This window comes from Urocitellus parryii, chromosome 1 (genome assembly GCF_045843805.1).
Source record: "Urocitellus parryii isolate mUroPar1 chromosome 1, mUroPar1.hap1, whole genome shotgun sequence".
Classification (NCBI taxonomy): domain Eukaryota; kingdom Metazoa; phylum Chordata; class Mammalia; order Rodentia; family Sciuridae; genus Urocitellus; species Urocitellus parryii.
Window position 1 is genome coordinate 255,689,047 of NC_135531.1, and position 22,620 is coordinate 255,711,666.

Below are 22,620 nucleotides of genomic sequence, written 5' to 3' on the forward strand. Positions count from 1 at the left end.
CATCACAGCCTCAGATTAGAGCTGTCACAAGGTTCGGGAACTTACTTGCCTGGAACACCCAGGTTACACTTTCAGACTACCGTCTGTTGAATGCCAATTACAGTTGTTGTTGTTTTCACTTAAGAGGTTACCAGTCTTGCTTATTTGATGTGCTGATTGACAAGGAGATAAATACTGCTAGAAGGTGACATAGAGCTTCTTGCAGCTTCCATAAAGAGAGAACACCACAGGGAAAGTAGAACTATCCAATAGGGCAAGCAACCCCATGGTCTATAGTCACCCCTGAATTTACATTGTATTACAAAAATGGATGCTCAAAAGATTGTAAGTGGGTAACATATATTGAGTTCTATTTTAATCAAAATATGTATCTCTCAATATGGATGCTTTAGTCTTCTAGAATGTTCACTTAAGTAAACCATCTCTTTTCCTTATGCCACCTAGATCAGACTTACCACTCTTAACATTTCAGCACAGCACAGGTTGTCTGTCAGACCCTAAAATGTCCAATTTGATATTCTTTTATAAGTCAGGGAAGCAGAATAATAAGATTTATTCTAGGTATATTGCAAAGCTATCTTAACCCTCCTTGCTCAAAGAAGTTTCTAGGTAAATGATTTTGGTTATGAGAATTAAATTGCTCAGCTAGTCCTGGAGAGGCCAGGGAGTAGGAAATAGGTCAGCAGACCTCAGTGCTGTGCTTTCCCCACTGGATCATGTGGTTTCATGTCAGTCAGGCTTGGATGACTATATGTCCAACTCACTTACCTGCTCAGGAGATGCAGCAGCTGATATTTACAATTTTCAAAACCATTCTTCCGACCTCTGTGGCACTTAATGTTTTCTTTCCTATTTTATCACTGAGGACACCGTCACTCAGCTTTCCTCCCAAGCTTCTCTCCTTTCCTTACACCTGTTCTCCTGTTCAGAGACTTAAGAAATATCAGGACACACGCAGCCAGCTCAGTCTCTGTAGCCATTGGAATACAGTAAGGCATTCCAAGGCCAAAGGTGAAAATTAGGAAGTTTCTCACCAGATTCATGTGATTAAGGATATAGGCTTCTTACCCTCATGTCTGCTTTGGTAAGTCCAAAGAACAAGAAGAAAGCTCAAGTAGTACCAAGTCCCCCAGGGACGATGTGCTTATTATTTCCAGTTAATGGTACCACTTCTCCTGGGGATCAGCTGGGCAAGGGATGCTGGGATAACACCACCCGTTGGGTGCTCCACCTTCCTCTCTACTTTGATGTTCTTTCCAGAAAGTCGTATGTGGAAGAGAAGATTTTAGTAGCAATCTTTTGGGTTCTGAGAATTTGCCCAGGCCTTTCATCTCCCTCTTGGAATCTAAGGCTGCTTGAATTTGTATCTACCTCTCAGCACTCTGCAGAGCATTAGTTTACCTGCCCTGCCTAGTCATTTCCTCCCCACTTTGTTACCAAGCATCTCTTATAAATATATCCCCCTCTCCCTCACCTCATTATTCCCCCTAATCTTCCCCCTTCTTCCTTGTTCCACAACTGCTTCAAATGATCCTTTCCAAATGTGCTCCAATTGAACACTACTCCAGAACAAACGGCCCCCTCTCACCAAATAAACCGGTTTCAATAGCCTCTCCCAACCTCCTAAACAAATAACATCTTATCATCTGCCTCATTCTAAAATATTGCTTTTCATAATCTTCAACTATTTGCTCTTTTATTCTCCTCTTGAAGAAATAAGCTGCCTTCAGTGTCCCTTCTTTATTTGGACACAGAGCTACCTCACTGAAACCATAATGTACACCCATGTGTGTGTGCGCTCATGCATGCGTGCACGCACATACACACATACACATACCATCCTCCCAAACAAAGAAAAATGACCAAATATCTTTCACCCTTCCTTTCTCCATGAGAGAAAATTCCCAAGAGGTATATAAGACCTCCTTTGTGTCTTTTTGAGGATTTTCTTCCCCAATGAAATAAGCTAAGGAGAAATACAGTAAGGCATTCCAAGGCCAAACACATTCTACTGTTTATTACACATATTACATTCTTAAATAAAAATGCGTCACATAACATTTTTTGCATAGATATCTTACAATATACCAATTTAAAAAAGAATTATGAAACAGACCAGTAACAAAAATAAATTTTTTCTTCATTAATAATTTTGTAACATTAACATACCACCATCATATAATACAAATAATAGTTTTAAATCTTAAGACTTTTGTACAGCAAAAAAACTTGACAAAGTAATATATTTATATATATATATAAAAAGCTTAAAAAAAATAAAATGTCAAAAAAAGGCATAACCGAGGGCTATAAGACTGGGTACTTCTGTGATATATTATAAATACCAGAGAAGGCCTGAGAGAATGTGACGGGGAGGCGGGGTGAGGGGAGGGGCTGGGAGTAGGTCTTTCCAAACACACTTGTTAGACACATCTGGCAAAAGGAAATGTATAGTGCAAAAATAAATTTCTTCAAGCAACTGTGAAGAAGATGATCAAGATTTCAAATAAAGTCGTGGTGGCCGGGGAAGTTGCATGGTGAGAGTAGTGGGGGAGAAAAGGGCTTGCAGGGGGGTTGTGAATGGAAGGGGAGGCTTCAAAAAACATTAAACATTTATTTTTGCCTCTGTGTTAGCAAGGAAATCTTGGCCATAACAGGTGTATTTTTCCTCCCTGGAATGAAGCAGAAGTGAAAACTAAGGAAATTAAACTAAGTCAGGGTTTGGATAGGATATGCATGCTGGGGGAAAAAAAAAAAAAAAAAAACTTAAAGGTCAAGAACCAGCCAATGAGCCCCAAAGCCTTCAGGACCTAGATTTGCAGAAATCATCTGCCTCCAGTCTAAAGGCCTAGGATATAAATGTCCCCTCTCTCCACCCACTGCCCCTCCCCTCCTTGTGGAACTAACTCCCAGTGTGGTTTTGATATACTGGCAATTACAAGCATCCATTCCCCCCCCCCCAAAAGATATTAGGCACTGGTGGCTACTCCTCCTAAACGTCAGTAGCCTGTTTTCCTTCTGCGAAGGTACAATCGGCACATGCGAACGCCCATCCAGGCACGTGCGCACATACCACCCTCATTATTCTGACGTGGGGTCCTTTTTATGGCAGTAGACAGAAGCTGGAGTCAAAGCAATTTACGATTCCAAAGCTCACAGTTGAAAAAAATTGTACAAACAGTCCCCAACCAAGAACGTATCAACATTCCCTCGTGACCACTGAGAGGGAGCCCTGTTTGAAAAGAGTATCTGGTTTGGGATACTGGTGAAGTGACAGCCTAGGATTTCTCTCTCATTTTTGATACCTGTTTCCCGAGGACTTATATGTAAATGCAAAACACCTGAAGAATACAGTACTATAATATTGGAAGGATGAGCGTAAGAAAGTTAACTGCAGCTTTATTTGTCCCCCTTCTGGGATTTATTATAGGAACCAACAGAGGAGACTTAAGCAAGAGAAACCCTGGAGCCTCAGTTAGTCATGAGATACCACATTATTTACAAGCAGTTTTTGCTTCCTTTGACACACATCTCTGTTGTCCCATCTCAAGTATTTCAAAAAGTCCTCCAAGAGGAAAATAGGCCATCGAAAAAGACATTGATGTATCCTCCGGCCAGGCCCTCTAGTTTCCAAGATGAGATATCACCATGTTTACCGAAATTTAATCCAGACATCCATAATTTGAGTCCTCCTGCCTGCCCCTGCTCCTGCCACGTACAGAAAATGGAAGGAAAAACTTCCATGAGTAAATTTCAACCAGATTTTACACACTGAATTTCCACTTTGGCAATGTTTGGGGTGCAAAATTGTGGCCCGAAATGCTGGCCCTCAGAAGATTTTTTTGTTTGATTTTATAAAGGAGGAAAGAAACAATTTCTGTAGTCCAATTGGGTTAAATCAATTTCTGTAGTCCAATTGGGTTAAATCTCTCGACTCTCCCTCCTTTCTTCCTTCTCCTAAACATAACTCATGCAAAGGAGAAGACAGGAGCACTTCCCACTATATTTTCTATTTTACAAAGTGAGTTCCATGGAGGAAATAATTTTAAGCCATCAAAACTAATCATTGGGTTTTGTTGCAATTTGAATCTGTTTCTTCCGGTTCTCCCATAGAACGCAGGAGTGAAGGCTACAGGCAGAATGTTCTGAATGCTCTGGATGAACCACCCCAAAACTCTGTTTATTTCCCCTTTGATGTAAATAGACATGGATAATCTGGAAGCTTATCCCAAACTAAGTTCTTAAAAAATTTTCTCTGTCTTTAGAGAAGATTTTTTAAAACCAGAAATCCATTCTGCTCATCGTGCATGAGGTTGGCTGTCTTTTTACCCTGTTATAATCAGGCAATCAAGATGTAAAAGGGCACAGAAGGTGTGGGTGGGGAGGTGATGACTTTGAGAAAAGGGGTATTTGAAGGGCTTTGCAAGGGAAAGCACATAGAGAGAAGGAAATGGTCAGCGTGAAGGTCATTTTGGGGTCTTCAATATTTTTACAAAATGCAGCTTTGTCATGGAATCCAAATGCCTCTGTATCTGGACATAATACTCGGGTCACCACCAGGCATATGCTGGGGCAGTGAACCAACAGGGGACAGGAGGCCAGCAGCTAGGAGCAGCTTTATCATTCAGGTTTCCACATCTCTGACTTACAGCCAATGTGGTAGGAGAAAGAAGCATAACTTGAAATAAAGAAAACTGTCAGTGGCTTAGAAACACATCAGACTCTGAACCCTGGATCGAGCGTGCTTGAGAGGACATCCACAGAAACACCATGCCAGGTTTCTCCTTTCAAATTTGGGATCCCTGGAATGTTAGGAGGTAACCATTTAATTGAGAAAGGGGTTGAATGTGTTTCCAATGTCCACCAAAAAAAAAAGCACTGCTAAAAATAACCAGCCCTCCCTCTAGGGAGCCAAACACATTCCGATTCTTTCTTGGAAAACCTGTTCACATCAGAGATGATGGACCGTTCATCACCAATCCATTTCCAAAATGAGCGGGGCCACCCCCGCCCACAGCGAGGGCTGGTTATCATTCACAGGTGTCAATCTGGGCTAGAGAAGAACAGTTTCAAAGCCATACACTTAGCACCCACCGAATTCTCAGGCCATTTCTCATAGTCAGCATAGGACTGAAGCAAGCAAGCACCATCGTGGTGTTTCAGTTCACTCTGCTCTGAGAAAGGTCAGGAGCAGATTACAAAGGACCTCACTGATACAAGAGAGAGAAGTTAACCAAACATTTCAGACACTGATGAGGACCAAAGGGCCTTTGTTCTGCCACATTCAAATGAGACCACAGATGACAACGGGGAGCAAACAGCAATGATTACTCTTTTGCATTCTTTGTGTTTTTTTAAACTTTCTTTTTAATAGAGCCTTGCATTGGTCAGTTCAAAAATTAAATTAAGTATTATAAACCCTTAATAATAGCATTTTGAGAGGCAAGAGCAGCTCCAGCTCAGGGGAGAACATGGTAAATCGTGGCAGCCATGGCTCAGGCCATCACTGGCGTGTGCGTGCGCTGGCGCTGGAGGCTGCTACAGAAAGGAAAATGAACGAACCAACAAAATGTGGGGCATCTAAAGTTTCGTCTAGTGCACTGACTGGAGGCGCTACAGTTTAATACAGCTGAGGTTCAAGGTCCCTCACACATCCTTTTCCAGAAAGGATGCACCACACATTCAAATATAATCCCATGGGATGCCCTGATGGACTGGCCACGAATACACTCAAAACGCAGTTGAGGACTACGAGATTGTCAGCAAACAGTGCTCCAGAAATTGTTTCTAAGTCATATCTAGTTTTAAATCTTTGGAATAAAACTGATTTTTTAAAATACCCTCCAACTAACATATATATAATTGCCTCCGGCAAATGGACAGAATCTGTTTGTGTATGTCTGTGTGTACGTGTGTGTGTGTGTGTGTGTGTGTGTGTGTCTGTGTGTTTAGGGTGGGTTTTTTTTTTTCTTTTTTCTTTTTTGTTTTTTTTTTTAATTTTTCTTTTTGGTCTAAGTTGGAAAAAAAAAAGAAAGAAAAGAAGTAGAAGGAGGAGGAGGAAGAGGAGGAGGAGGAGAAAAAAAGAGAAAGAAAATTCTAAGGGCCAGACCTCAAAACGCCCCAAGTGTCCAACTGGCAGCTACAGCATTTGTGATAAGGAGGTTCCTTGACCCTCAGACGAGTAGCTTCAACACTGCAGTGAAAGCAAAGTTTGCAGAAAGCTGGAAACCCAAAAGCCAAGGATCTTGAAGGTTGCTGTCATATATGTGTTTGTGTTCCTTAGATTATGATTTCCTTTGAGAGACTTCAGTTTTGCATCCCAAATATGTATGGGGTGGCATTTTAACAGTCAATGAGTCAAACAGTCAAAGGAGGGCAGGAGGGGAGCCAGCTGGTATGAGGAGCAGCAACCATGTGTGGACCAAATGCCATGTTTGTTTGTTACACGTGTCTTGAAGGGATGGTCCCAGAATATACAAAATATACAATCTGTCCTAATAACCACCCCGCTTGCTTGCATAGGCCATGTAATGGTCCTAAAGGCAGTCTTTGGAGTTGAGGCCAGTGCCAGCTAGCTAAGAATGCGGGTAGATAGAGACCAATATTGGATGTGTGTGTGGGATGACAGGTGAGGAATGTGAACCCCCTCGGAGCCAGCTTGCAGAGTAGTGTGAGGCTTCTGTTGATCCTGGGTGCTCTAGGTCACAAGGCATGGTGGGTCTAGCCCAAACCCCAAGAAACATCCCAAGAGAGACACCTCCAACCTCCCCTTAAAGTCAACCCTCATTCCCACAATGGCATTTTGAGTGGTGGATTTTAACAAGTGGGTAATATGAGCTCAGTGGGTATGAGAGAGGAAGATAGGATGATGTTTTGTGAAGCCACTAGACTTAGGAGGCATCCTCAGTTTTCCCCACTCCTGGAAAGAGTGATTTTTTTTTTTTTTTTGGCTTTTTGTCAGGTCAGAACCCAGAGTTAGATTAAATACGCAGCTGCCCTTTGAGACTAGCGACATCTATGCTGTGACTGGTTATAGGGTAGCAATGACACACAGCACAGTGGTTGATCACTACGAGCTGAGGTCATCGGGCCTCAAGGAGGATGAGGGAACTGTGATGTCCCGTCTGATTGGCTGCTTCGAGAGCTGGACATCCAGGTGCTGAGAGAGAAAGAGAGAGGAGTCCTGGAGAGGCTTAGTCCATGGAGAAAAGATAAAACATTTAAGCTTCCAAATAAGCTTTTCAAGTTTCGTTAGCAAAAAACAGAGATTAAAAAGAAAAAATCTAGCACTGGCAAAAAGGTGAGGCTCAAGGGATATACTGTGATTTATCATCAAGGACTTTATTCTCTTGGCCACTTTGCAGTCATGCTAGAAGTTTCCAGAATCCCTAGTGCATATGGTGTGCAAGAGTCAAAAAGTAAGAAAAGAAAACTCCTCCCTTGAGGGTGAAGTCTAGAGAAATGCAGGCCAGAAAGGTGTAAGGTGTTATTCCAGAGTCTGCCGCCGCTAAGGCCGTTGGTACCGACTCGAAAGATCTCAATGGTACTAAGAAGAACCAAAAAAAACCATCAACAGTTCTGTGAGGAAGTCTGACGCACGGAATAGTAGGACTTTTCACACACAAAGGACAAATAAACCAAGAGTTAATTTTGGCTACCAAACTGCAATTTGGTTTTCTAGGTCATTTTCCCCCAACTATTTAAAAAGAAACATTAGTGCTACACATTTGCAACTTTAAGCCGGTGTATTCTCCTATCAAGTTGCACTGAGAAGCGAGTTAAATAAGCCCCTCGTACTGCCGTCCACCCGCAGAGACGTCACATCCATTTGCTTTGCTTTCCATTGGCAACAGTGGGAAGAATTCCAATAGCGCTGAAGTAAGCAGCCAGTCTGTCTTGCTGAGTTCACCTGGTTTCCTCCGTCTTCGCCTTCTACCATCTGGCTAGGGCAAGGCATAAGGAATAGACGTATATACTTTAAATATAGTTGAGTGCATGACAGCGTGGATGTGTGTGGGTCTGTGTGTGAGAGGGTGTGTGTGTGTGTGTACACAGAGGTTTACAAGTGAGAACTTTCTTCTGCGAGGCAGTCGGTCCCCGCCTGAAGTCCAGCCCCCTGCCTCACGGCATTTCCTTCCAACATTGGCCGGCGCCATGGCAACTCTGGCCTTTAGGATTTTTAGATATGTCTCTTCATATGGAGGGCAAGATGGTCAGACCTGGAAAAACACCTAGAACATATAGATAACAATGAGGGTATTAGAGAGGTTCACGCAAAGAATTCTACCTTCATCACCCCTTACGCTCAAAAAAAAAAAAAAAAAAAAATGGCACACATGAAGTGAGTGTGGGAAGGTCAACTCAGGTTTTAGGTGGCTTGAGTTCAAATCCTAGCCCTTGCCACAGCTGTGTGACTCTGAGCTCACAGAGCTCCCTATGCCTTAATTTCCACTGTCAACTGGGGATAACCCCAGCGCTATTCTTATAGTCTGGTTGTGAGGATTAAACAAAGTGATCTATGCAGAGTACTTAGACAATTACCTGACACCTATTAAGATCTCAATGCACATTAACTATCATGATCATAATTATAATTATTAAATAAGAAGCAAATGTGAATGTACTTTGAAAACATGTGTCATGATCAAATACTATAAATACAGTAAAGAAGAATTAGACTATGTCATTGAAGAGTGAAACTCTGACATTGTCACCCTTCTGTATCCTTGATGGTATGGGGCTGTCTTCCTTCTAAGGCTGAAATGTGGCCATTGTGATCTGCTAAGTGACAGTCACATGACCCATGGGGCCCCATGAGAGGAAGCTGAGACAGCTGCTGAAATTATTGGAAAAGAGAAGCTCTCTTTCCACTGGGATTGCTAAGTTGCTAAGATATAAGCCTAGAGCTGCTGGTGTCCATATTGCCATTGTGGGAAAGAGCCTGCTTGAGAAGCAAGTGAATGGAGAGAAAAGGGATCCGGGGGATAGGAAGATTAAGAAAGAGCCCCATGACAATGTCTGAGAACCTGGGTCCAGCCAAGCATAAAGACAAATCTAATTCTGTTCTTGTTAGTTATCTAAGCTAATGCACACCCCTAGTGTGTGTTAACACCAGTCCAAGTCAAGTTCTCTATCTTATGACTAATAGCGTGGGCATTTCCATATCCTAACAGCCTGTAATCTAAGGTTTTCACTGGAATCCCAGTTAAATGAGCATGTAAGAGAGCCATCATGCCTGACTCTGGTTGTATGAACTCCCTCTGAATTCCCTCTTGAAACTGGCTACTTCCTTACCTATGAGAACATACCCAGGCTTCCCACCATCCAAATCTCTTGTTAGGATGTTAGCAAGCTGCCCTGCTCAGGTTAGCAGGGTTTCCTGTTCAGAGCAGGATTTCCCTGTGTTTGTTCATTCTTTAAACAAACAAACCAAAAAATCCACCCTGTCCCCTGACCCCAACATTCTCCACACCCTCTGTTTATGTCCATTCCTTAAATAGGTTCACGTGCAGGATAGAACCCCAAGGAAATGAAGCAAAACAGGACAAAGGTACAATGAAAAACACAGAAGAATTGGAAAATTTCAGCAGAATATCACCTAAACCAATAACGTACTGAAAAATAACAATGTTAATTGCAGCCACCTCTTTCAGGCCCTGACTGAGTATGGGCAAGCTATTTGGATAATCCCTTGGAGATAGCAATGAAGGAGATCTGATATGCTATAAAATGGTGATAAGCATCTTTGGTACACAGGAAAAGCCTGCTGGGGATTGAATTTCCAAGGTGTACAACTCTGTCCTGTCCTGGGCACAGCTCAGTACTGCCCACTGCCTGTTCCCTTTCCAGCTCTCCTACTTTCTTTTCTCCTTCTTTCTCTACCTCCCACCTCTCTTTATCCCAAGAACCTAAAGGAAAAAACCCAAGTTGGGAATTTCTCTTTTTAGGTATTTCTTTTTTAAAGTTAACATCCTGACAACAACCTATTAAAAAAAAAAAAAAAAGAATGCCATTCTTATCTCAAGTACTAGATGAGATATTCATCAGAAAGTGGCCAAGTCAGGATTTGAACCCTGGAGATCTCAGCTCCAGAATTCATACTCTTAGCTACATCTGCTTTTTTTAGGCTGAGACAACAATCGCTGAGCCATCCATTTAAGGAGTTTGTGGTCTGCAAGCATCTATAGTGAGTGCCCCACACCTGTGGTTATGGGCAGTTACATAGCAAAAGAGAATTAAGGCTGTGTATAAAATAAATTTACCAATCATCTGGCATTAAAGTAGGGAGGTAATTCTGGGTTCCCTAGATGGGCCAAAGTCACCAGAAGGGTTCTTAAAAATAGAAGAGGGGGTTGAAGAAGAGGCTCAAAATATGGCAGCATGAGAAGGATTGAGCAGTTTGGGTGACAGGAGATAGGGTCATGAGCTAATGAAAAGGAGTTTCCAGGAGCTGAAAAAGCACAGGTTCCAGAATGTAGCCCCACCAATGTCCGGATTTCAGCCCAGAGAGACCCATGTTGGACTTCTAACTCACAGAATGGTAAGGGAGTCAATTTGTGAATAAACATGATACTAAATGTGTGGAGATTGGTTACAGTGGCAGTTAGAATGTAACCCAGAGGTTAAGTGGTTGGGCCAGAGCGGTTGAGACCAGAGAGAGACAGTATCCTAGTAGGCACCAGGAATGTTGCCCTTCCAAAAGAGGGCACAGGGACTTGAGATGCTGAGAAGTGAAGAGGTCCTGGCAGTGGGCAAAACCCCTTTGTTTTCCTTTCTATGCCCTGGGAACTTTCAGGAAAATAGCATTCTTGATACAAAACTTTATTTGAAAGCATTGCTCAGTCTTGTATGTGTTCACCTTTAGTCTGCCTTTGCCAGTTACTGGGTATCTAGTGATACATGTGCAAGCATCTGACTTTATCCTTCCATCTTTTTCAGGAAAATGAAATAGAAAAAAATCAAACCAAATCTTTAACTTGATATGAACTGGAACTGAATCAAATGAGCATCAGTGTTTGTTCAAATACTAGGAAATACATGATGCTTAGAATTAGAACAGGTTCCTTACCATTAAGAGTTTTTTTTTTAATTTAATACATCAGCAAGATATTTAGTCATGATTAATTTTTATTTATTAATTTATACTTACTGAATTCCTTATAGGAATAGTAAAAGTTAAAAAGTAATAGTTAAAAGTTAATAGATAAACTCACTACCTAGAAACACAGAATCAAATAATTTTAAGGGAAATAGACTTCCAGAGGGCATTTACAACTATACAGCAGCCAGATGACCTTAAATAAGGTTCTTAGTGCCTGAAATCTGTACATTACAGAGGACTAGTCAAACCTCACAACCACTTTTCTTGCTTATAAAAAGGCACAGTATGGTCACATGGGTATTGACAGCTATCTACCAGGGGTCTAATGGGCTGAGATACTGGCTGGCATTTCCTACTACCTATCAGTGCACTGACATAAAGAGCAAAATGCCCCCTCCACACTGCCCAAGAGCTCAGGTAGTACCCTGACAGCAGTGCCCCTGGAATATAACTGCTCAGCTGGTAGGACGGTGTTGTGCATATTCCTCTAATGGAAGCAGAATCTTATTTACCACCATTAGCAGCCTCATGCTCTATGGGCTGCAAAATGACTCATCCCTCTAGCAACTGGTCACTGTGTGATCTTCGTGGTTCAGTCTCATGGTAAGGAAATGGCACAGTCACCTTACTGGTTTTCCCCCAACTGAAACCTGAAGTCAGAGGTCACAAAAAACAGTGTCTTCAAGGGTCAAGTAGATAAGACATATAAGTGTAGTGAGCCACATGTGAAAACCCACAGCACTCTTGGGCTTTTCCCACTTCAGGTTAAGCATGGATACAAAGAAATACTGCTCTTTTGGTAAGAGGAACAACAGAGCAAGTTGGCTAATACTTGAAAATAAATGCTTTGCTTTCATGTGGGGGAGGCAATAAGGGGTGGTGAGGACAGTGGAAAAATGTCATCATGTGGCCATCATAAATGGATAGTGATGGCTAGTCAGTTCTAGCCAATGAGGGCCATGTGGGAATGTGAGCCCACTGTCCAGATCGATTTTTTTCAGCAAAGTCAGAAATATAGACTTTTCCATGTGAAATTTAACAATCTTAAATATTGGCTAAATAAATAAAAATGCCTCATGTATTTTTTAAACTTCTCTGGACAAAAATAGAAGCATAAGTGAGATTGGTACTAGAAAAAGAAAGCTCAAACCCTGTTTAGCTTCTAAATAGGGTAGTCTGCTCAAATTTTAAAGGGCAAGGAGTACACGCACATATCCTCTGGTACCAATCTTCAGTCCTGGGGAGGGCTGCAGATGCTGTCTCTGAATGTAAAAGTCTCCTAAGGAATACCAACTCCTTGGTCACTCTGGGCCTTCCTTTCATCTGCTTGGGACCATTCCAGTTCCCCAAGCCACCTCCCAGACCTGTCTATTCTTAGCACACCTGCTACAATTGAAATGCAAGGTGCTGCCTGTCATGAGAAACTGATGAGAACCTAACCCTTCCTTTCCAACACTGTTGAAGATGCACTACTATCCTGTGCCCCAGGACTCTAGTATATTCGTGTACCAACTGTCCAGCACAATTCTAGCTCCAGAAACCATGGTATATTTTGATGGAGAAAATAAATCAAGTGACTAACCAAATTACCCATCACTGAAAACTCCTTCATTGAAATGTCCAGTATGTTTGGAATCTTTTTCCACCTAAATCACACAAATGGCCAGATGGAAGGCTAAAACATTGACTGCTCGGAAGTTGTAAATTCCCTCAATAGTGAGTTTATTTGAAGAGAAGGGATAGCAACCCTGTCAATTTCCCCTGAGAACTCTCTGTCTAGTTCCAAGGTTCATGGCGACCCATCAGGCCCAAGGAACAACCTCAACACCCTTCAGAAACAGGTAGGTGACCTGTGGTGTGCCTACTGCCAACACACTGTGACAACTCACAAAGAATCCACCTTCATTCCGGCTGATGTCACAGAATGCCCTCCCTCCAAGACTGTGAGCACAGACAACGTGTGTGTGTAGCTTCTTTATTAGCTACAGCTAAATAGGAGTGAAGCAGGGACACTTGGAACATGAAGGACGCCACACAGGAGACACTTTCTTAGGACACAGTCTGCAGAAGAACAACTGCTGATTCATGACACTCAGGAGGACTTCTAGGGAGTGGGATGGAAATCAACAACTGTTTCTGGGAGGCAGAACAGAATTCCAAGGGAGCGGGAGGCGATCGCTGCCCTGGGTGGAAGTCTATCTCTGAGCTCCAGGAGGCACAGGATCCTTATTTAGTTCTTAAAAAATTAAGATAAGAGGAAAATAGCCTTCTCAGGAAAAAGGGGGTGAAAAAAAAAAGGAGGAGGAAAAACACAATTGCTCTTTTCGAGGCACCTTAAAGAAGCACCCAGACAACTTGGCCAACTAAGAGACTTGGGCAACCCTGTCCTGCTCTTCAAACAAATAAACACTGCTGAGGAAGGCCTGGCCAGCGGGAGGTGCAGGACACAGGGATGGGGGAGGCAGGATGCAAAAAACGATCGCATTTCCTCCCAAGGAGAGCCAGGCCACTGCTGACATCCTGCCCACCCCCTCCTGCCATCCTGAGAGCTGCTGCTCAAGCCGGGGAACCCTGAGGCTTTCAGGGGCTTTTATCGTATTAGAAGCATTTTTCTCATCATAACTGAGACCTTTAGTATTGCATTAAAAAATGGTTAATTTTCTTAAGCTTCCTTTTAAACACAGAAATAGGATTAGAAGGATAACACGCTCAGATGCAAGCCCATTATTTGATTATGTCTAAACCTAATCCTGCCTTCACCTTGGCCTGCAGAGTCTCCATTTTGGGGTTTATTGGTTGATAATGCCAGGGCTGTCAGATACTATTACTTGGGTAGTATCTGTTGCTACGTGATCCTTCTTCCACTATCAAATGCTGAAGGTCTGAAATTGAATTACGGGGGGCAGTTCTCAAAGGGTTGCCATCTTTTGGACCTTCATGCTTATCTCCAAGGGAGGAAGGAATGGTCCAGGCCTCCAAAGAGTGGAGGCTTTCTCCAGTAAATTCATTTCCAATAATGCTTCAGGAGAAAAAAAAAAAAAAACTTATAAACTCACCTCCCTTCTGTTAAACAAGCTATTTTTTCATGTTACGAAGGATGAGGGAAAACGGTATTGATGTTAATAAAAAGATCCGAAGCAGCAGCTGCAGGTGACCATTCTCTACCCTATTACTTTTCCTATTATACTAAAATTATTTGTCACAGCATCTCCCTGAGGGTGGGAACAATGTCTTGTTGATACCCAGTGACAAACACGGCTCCCAGCCCACAGCTAGTGTTCAATAAATGCTTGCCTAACTGAACCAAGAATTCATACCACCTCTTGATGACACGCAAGCAGGCATACCCTCTTGGTGGAGAAGTAAAAGGCACTCCTAAATCTACCCATTTGTAAGACAGGTTTATGGCAAATTTAAGCTCCCCGCCCCCAAATCCCCCTCATCCCTCCCTAGCCCAGCAGCTTCTAAGGCTCTTTACCTGTCGCAGTGGTTGCATTTAAAGGGCTTTGCACCTGTGTGTTTCCTGTAGTGCCTCGTGAGCTCATCACTCCGTGCAAAACGCCACTCACATCCTTCCCATGAGCACTTGTAAGGCTTCTCACCTGCAGAAGAGAGGGAAAGACCAGGGTCAGTGACGAAACCTCCTACAGCTGATCCGGGTGTGCTGCCTGGTGGTCAGTCTCAGAAGAAGCCTGTATAATCATTCTCAAAAGGCTAGATTTCCTAACAGGGCATATCACATTTTTTTTTTTAAGTCTCTTCATTTTGTTTTGTTTTGGTTTTTTAACCCTTCAAACATGGTTTCACAAGATCTTCAAATCTGAAGCTGTCATTTCAGTGCTCAGAGTCAGAGCATTTCCTTTGACTTGTGAAGGTTCAATTTTTATTTATTTTCTATTCCCCGGAGCACTAAGACCCCCCACAGTCCAAGCAGAAAGGAAATGTGCTATTTTCACCGGAACCACAAATGCTTCTAATTCTATTTTTCTCTAGAATCTACGGTAATTTACCATTTCGGGATTTTTTAGTCTCCTCCGTCCCCTCCCCTTCTACCACAAACCATAGCCAGGTAAGCTGATCGACAGGACCAACAGCCCAGTAAGACAGGTTTATGGCAAATTTAAGCTCCTCGTGCCTTCCAGTAAGTGTGAGCAAAGAAGGCACAGGCAGGAAGGAGGAGCATGATTTGAAAGCAAAACAAAAATCACTTGATGAGTCCTGGAATTTTTGGAAAACACTGTCACCAAAGTTCTGGTTAGGAAACCCATAACTCAATGACTCCAGTGCATCCATATTATTACACAATATTTTAGAAGCCAATTTGTAGAGCAAGGTTTCAGCCACAGGGTAGCTGCTTAGAAGCATGAAATTTGAGTACATGTGCTCAAGTGACCTTTCACAGGAGAAATACAGATAAAGGAATATGAAGAGAAAGACATAACTTTGCCTGAGACCTTCTTTTAAAAAAAAATTCCTTTTAACTCATCACGTGTCTGTCACCAAACATGACAAATATTTGCTCTTCCAACTGTGTCTCGGACTGGTTCTAATTAAGAAGAAAAATAATGTTTAAAACCCCCATGAAATCATGAAACCGAGCCCCTGCCACCCAAAGGCAAGTAAGCACAGTGGTTAAGGTCTCCCAAGCCACCTTCCAAAGTTCAGCTTGCTCTTCTGCCCCTACGGGTCTAACCTTGGGCAAAGTTGAGTAAGCCTGGGTAACCGCTAACCTTGGGCATGTTAAAACCTTTCTGTGCCTCACACAAAAGTATGTACCTCAAAATGTTTGGAAAGGATAAATCAATATGCATACACATTATATATTAATTAGAACAGTGGCTGGCACATATGAGATTCAAATAACTGGTACATTACACACTGCATAACTTGGTATTTCAGGATACAGAGGTGCCAAATGATGGATGGAACATTATTTCTCCATTTTTAATAGCTAAATCTTCACTCTGCAGCCCTTAAGAAGATATTACCAGTTACTATACTTGACCTACTTTCTTCTTTCCACCTTTCTCTTCCCTTTAAACTTGACTACAAAGCATTCACAGTCTCTATTTGTATCACCTAGAATCAAACCAAACATGCTCGAAATTTTTATTTCATTAAATTGGTGCCCTAGTGAGCCACTGCTCTGTAAGACCCACAGAGAAGAGGAATGGCACACCGACGTTTCTTTTAAAGAGAACCAGGAGGACATGAAGGAGGGTTGGAAGCCCAGGAGGAAACCCATTCATTTTTGGAAACCTGGGGGGAAAAAAATGAATCACGGAGCCGTGTTAAAAGGTCACCTTCTGGCTCCTTACAGCCAAAATTGTACAAGAGATTGCACCTGCTAAAGTTAAGGTAGATGACTAGAGGTGTGACATCAGTTTTGTCATCAGCATACTTGGAACCTTGCTCAATTTCTTATGGACTCTAGACCTTAGTGTCTTTATCTGCTAAATGCGGGTGGGTCTATTCATAAACGTGTATTTATTATTAAGTCTAAGTAAGTTGTCATGCACAAGATTCTGTTGCTTGAGCCTGGAACCCAGCAGGTCTTCAGTTAATCTCAATTCCCTTTCCTCCCCCTATGTTTGCAGGGGCTGTTAGGGAGAAAGGTCTAACCAGCTGTCAATAAAAACTTTAAGAGCTCACTTGGGGCAGCCTAAATATTGGAAAACAGGGAGGGAGCCTTTTTTTAAAGTTTTTAATATTTTCTTAGTACATTGATGGAGAATGGATCTGAAAAACTGAGTGTTCTTTAGGTCTGTTCTGCATAAGAGGGATAGTGAAGGGGAATTAATGGACCCCGGTGCCCTCTCTGACAGACATGTTGGCATCATTTACTTAATGCCACTGATCACCCACAAGGTTCTGCTATTTCGAGTGGATCTGGCACAAAAATAGGTAAATAATAATGAGAATGAGGCACCTAAGACTTCAGAAATTCAAAATGCTGTCCATTCTCAAAGATGTTCAAATATAAATAAAACTATGGTTTCCTGGCACCTCAGGAACCAAACATACCCTCAGTGCAACAAGGGCTCCCGGGAAATCCCATGAAACTCTACAGCAACAAGCCGAGACGTCCAGTCCCCCAAATCAATCCCACAATCGAACTGACCCATCCATCACAGGAAACCACATTTTCAAGGGCACAGGAAGGACAGAGAAATTAAAGGAGATTGAAGTGAAGGTCTTTGAGTATTTCTTTCAGTTCAAACTATTTGCTTTTCCTTTTGCCAAATTCTTTTAACCAGTCTTGTTTTGTTTTATTTTGATAAATAACATCAAGGTTTTCGTCATTTCCCAGAAAATGCTGCAGATGCATAGTTAATTCCCAGCACACATCGACTATCCTGTCCAGGAGCTATGTCAATGTCCTTCCAGTGGCCGTTTCCCTTTGGCCACCACGCAGGGAGAAACTGCAGACAGCTGATGTGGCTCAGGATCTTATCACGTTACACTGTTTTCTGTTTGTGGCCAGGTGCTACACAGGATAATACAGAGGACAGGCCCCTTTGTGCCCTGATATTTGGTCAAGTTATACTACAGTGATCTATCAGGCTACTCTTCCAGTGTCTATTCAGTTTACCTTTAAGATGCCATTTCTGCAAATACTCACTAATAAGAAAGTCAAAATAATCAAAAACTAACTGGACAAATGAAGGAGTAGTGCCTGAAACAAAGTTCAGAAATCAGAGGAACAGAAAAAATATATGGGATTGGAATATGACTTCATATTTAGGGCACAGGAGTAGTGGGTTTAGGTTCTGTGCCCAGTCCCATCAACCAATATCTCTTGGTGAGGCAGGTCGGTGAACTTCTTCTTGACAGTATTTTCAGCATGGCCAAAATGGCATGCTTCCGTGGCTTGATCTGAGGTAGACCCACCTCTAGCTACAAAGCATTAGTGGCCAACTTAATACCCCACCTAAAGATTTCTGCTCGTTCTGCATGTGGCTTGGGTTTCTTTCTTTATAAAACAATTTCTTGGCGGGTGCAGTGGCACATGCCTGTAATCCCCGTGGCTTAGGAGGCTGAGGCAGGAGGATCATGAGTTCGAAGTTAGCCTCAGCAATGTAGTAAGGCACTAACAACTTAGTGAGACCCTGTCTCTAAATAGAGTTTTAAAAAGGGCTGGGGATGTGGCTCAGTGGTTAAGCACCCTTGGGTTTAATCCCTGGTATCAAAAAAAAAAAAGGAATTTCTTTATTTAATAAAGAAGAAATGTGTCCTATCTTTATGAGACAGAGAGAGAAAGTGAAGGGTGGGGTGGCAGGTCAGTTGTAACTAGAGCTGCTTTCCTGAAAAATCAGCCCTTCCCCCTCTACCTTCTCCTTCCCTCTCTCTCCTTCTCCACTCCAGGTACTCTTCCTGGGGGTAAAGCAGACTATCACCCCCTGCTCAACTTGTGTAATGACACACACTCAGTCTGCTGCACCTCAAAAATGAACACAAGCGTTCCAGAGTGGTCTATGTGAGAAAGGCAGAGAAGAGAGACTTACAACAGTAGGAGTCCAGTCCCCAGGCTGTGATGTGTGAATTGAATGAAGGTGAGCCCCTCACCAAGACGGCGGGTGAGTGGCATGGTATTCTGCCCAGTTCACCACGCTAGAGGTGGACACTCTCTCCAGAGCCTCCTGCATTTTAGGGAGGATATTGAGAACCCCTTTTCCTGCCTGGCAATCACCTTGGGAAACTTGTTTCCCTCGGGGAGTTAGGGGAGGACGTGCCACCTCAGAAGTGACAGTAGGTCTAATCAGGTGTAAAGAGATTTACAGCCAGATGAGGGCTCTTGAGGAGAGGCAAAGGGTGCTTGAGAAACATGACTGACATTTAGCGAGGTTGAATCATAGCAAGAATTCACACTCTCCCACAAAATGGATCTGAAATGGAGTGTGGTCTAAAGCACGGTGGCATTTTTTGAGTTTCTGACAGGGTCATTCGCCCTAAATCGTGATCATCCGATTTGATTGATCAGACAACACTTTCATAAATATTTTCTGAGCATGCACCTCCAATGTATGTAGATTTATTCATGAATTATATAAATGTGCTAATGCTCCAGTATATTAGAATATTATAAAATGTACATTCAATGGAGCAATTAAAAAGAATGAGGGCAAATTAAAATAGAAGTTATACATTTTTCTTCTTGCACTCAAAAAGATCATAAATTAAACATAAATAGAAGTTATATATTTTTCCTTTTGCACTCAGCAAGATTGTGTTGCACAACCTGCTTCTGAGGCCAGTGCCCTGTGGGATAAGTGGATGGGGCTTTGCTTCTGGACCCATCTATGCTCCCACAGTCTATTCTCCCCACAGCAGTCAAAGAATCCTATGAAAATGTAAATCATAGCATGTGTGTCCCTTTCAGGGACTTTAATATATTATATATCCATATAATTGGTTTCTTTGACATTCCCTGGATTTTATTTTATGCATTCAAAAACATTATCCTGCAAAAGGTACCAGAAGGCTTCACCAGACTGTGAAGAACACTCATAACTCAAAAAAGGTTAAGATGAAATAAAAGTGTAAATGCTTCCTGTAGCTCCCTGTCCCTCTCAGAATAAAAGTCAAAAGCCTATATGGCCCCACAGGATGGTATCTGTATGATCCTGCTCCTGGCTACCCTTCTGATCCCTTCCAGTACCCTCTCCTTTCCAGAGTCCCACTACTACTGTACTTTTACAGGCTTGTACCTCAGGGCCTTGGCACTTGCTACTCCCTCTGCCTGGAACACTCCCTCATTTCATTCTTGATCCGGGTGTCTGCCTAAATGTCTTCTCCTGAGAGAGACCTATCTTTACTCTCCTCCATAAAAAAAAAAAAAAAAAAGTGGATGGAGTCACTTTATCCACCACAGTTAATTATTCTGAAATTAAGCTGCATATTGTTTATGTGTTATTGCTAGCTTCCCCACTAGGCCATCATGTAGGTGTCCATTTTGCTCACTGTGATATCCACAGCACCAGAATATGGCCTGCTCAACCCTGCTGAATACGCTGAATAAATTTAAAAAGCATTCTGACTTGTTAACAAAGACCTGAGCACGCACAGAGGGGCAGGACAGACCGCTGCTGTCAATGTGGGGAACTGGCTTAAGAGCAGAAATGTGGGCTTGGTTATTTAAGCCTGACATCCCTCTTTGATGGGGATTAAAATGTAGTCCTCTACAACGAATGAAGTATCCCTCCCCCAACAGAAATCATTTCCACTTCATCCCTAGCTCTCAGAGCCTAAAACAGAAGGATCCTGAAAACCTTCCTCTAACCTCCATCTCACACTAGGATCTCAGCCTCCTGAGCAACGTGCCCTCTGGGAGGCAAAGTGCGTCATTTTATGAAAGTCGTTTGTAAAATTTTTCTCTCTGAAGCTGTATCTGGGAGAGCATAAATGATATGTCAACTGTACGGGGCTAGAAATGGGCCTTTAAAGATATAGATTGTAGCGTGAAATAGGAACACGTGGCAGAATCTTGCCCTCAAGGTTTAGTAGTTCCCTGGAAGTAAACATGGCTAATACAAAGTTTCTTTGTCCATTTTCTAATCTGCAAAACTTTAAGTTTCTAATCCAACTCCTAAAAACACTAGGACTTTGATATGCTCAAAGTTCTGATAAAACTAATTTTATCTCTTATTGTTATTATTTTAAATGTGATTACTAGACATCTGGGTATGTCAATGGTTCTAGTTTCTTCAGGATTTGGATTAAGGACTCGGAAATTTCTCAGATCAAGAAATGGAAAAGCAGATGCATTCTCCTGTCATGTATTTTTAAAATAAAAGCAATTAAAAAAAAAAGAAATAGAAAAGCAAATTGTAAAGGAAGAAGAACATATTGTAATGGGTTTATCGGGTCACCAGTGCATCCAGAGGAAATCAGTGAAGACCCTTCAGTTACGTCTGCAACACTTTCAGCAGCACTAGAGAATTTAAGCCATCTGGGAAATGAGCCATTGTAGAGAGAAAAGTCACTAAGCTTTCTTAACGTTGGAAACATAGTAACAAGTAAACATCACTCCACAGCTTGGCCATGCCTGCTCAGAGTGTAGGTTCTACAATTAAAAAATACCAAGTTATTGACTGAGTCTGCTTTGGAAAATTGCCTGAGTTTCCCTTCAATTCCACCAAAATCTTAATTATTTTCTTTTTTTTTTCCCCAAGATTTTTCACTTTGCTGATTGATGGGAGACAAGACAAAGGCTTTAGTTTCCAGTCTTTCCGCATCATTTATATTAGATATTATATAAAATAAAATGTGTACTCTATTAAAATTTATGCTCCATTTTGCTTTTTCATTCATCTGGCACTTGTTCACCCAAAGGCCATCTAGGTGTTAGGACCTGAGCTACTGCATTTACACAAAATATCAGTCACTTTACAAGGCAAATATTTACTCTATTTTTAAAAAATTCTTGAAACAACTCTACAACAGTGACTGGCCTAAGTTACCTCTTCATAGACTAGATCACCACCTTAAAATGGCTGTTCAAATTCTGTAGTCCAAAATTAAACCACATTCTCAATGAGGTACAACCCCTGCAGAATATGGAGAGAGATGAAAGAGGATTGTGACATAATCCTAAAGCTGTGCTGTCCAGTACAGTAGGTACAGCACATGTGACTATAAGCAGTTGACTTGTTGCTAAGGTAACTAAAGAAGTAAACTTTAAATTTAATTTTAAATCAAAAGTTAAAAAATTGATACTCTATGAAAAATGCTGTGCTCAGGATTACATTTAACTTTCACCACTGAAAAACTAGCCTATGGATTGAGATAGGCTGTTAAAAGTAAAATATAACTCATTAATAATTTTTCATATTTACTTCATGTTGAAATGATCATATTTTTCATACAGTCATTTAGGTAAAATATATTATTAGTTTTCGTTTTACCTGTTTCTTTTTACTTGTTTTAAAAATGAAGTTACTAGGAAACTTTACATTCTGTATGTGGCCTGAATATATCTCTATTTTGAACAGCATGAGTTGAAAGGATATTTTCTCTACAGACACCCCAGCATCAACTCAAGCTCCATGGCTGGTCCTTTCTGTACTTTGGCCCGTGCCCACCCATGGTCTACCTGCCAGAGTTCCCATGACCATATTCTTACCAACGACAGACACACTCTCCCATGCTCAAAACCCTGGGGTACTTCCTAGCTCTGAGAAGACAGAGGAGGAAAGACTGAGCAAGGGAGCCCTGCTCCTCCACCCTTGTGGAATTTCTCATCTCCACCACTTTCTTTTCATTCTCATCACTGTCAACCTTACTGTTTAGAGCTCCTGGCAATCTCACCAAATGCAACCACAGCCCTTCCCTGTCTCTAGGGCTCTCCTCCTTGTTCAGTCGCACCAGGGTCACTTCAGACCACTGCTAAAAATGCAGATTCCTGGTTCCCATCTCAGACCTTCTCTCTGAATCCTTTTCTAGAATCCCTGTGTATGGGTTCAGGCACCTGAGGAAGTGATGCTTACCTAAGTCAAGATGCAAAGGAGAAAGCAGTGATT

General features: G+C 42.0%; 1 protein-coding gene across 3 annotated transcripts in view; it reads right to left on the reverse strand.

Moving 5' to 3' along the window:
* Positions 1-6,017: 6,017 nt before the first annotated feature.
* Positions 6,018-22,620, reverse strand: part of Klf7 (KLF transcription factor 7) — an 84,595-nt gene continuing 67,992 nt past the window's right edge. For all 3 annotated transcript variants that reach the window (XM_077803383.1, XM_026394605.2, XM_026394604.2), the window contains exons 3-4: positions 14,580-14,703; positions 6,018-8,231 (exon numbers count right to left, since the gene is read on the reverse strand). In XM_077803383.1, the coding sequence (XP_077659509.1) occupies positions 8,194-8,231; positions 14,580-14,703 (162 nt within the window). In that variant the 3' untranslated portion in view covers positions 6,018-8,193. The remainder of the gene's footprint in view (positions 8,232-14,579; positions 14,704-22,620) is intronic.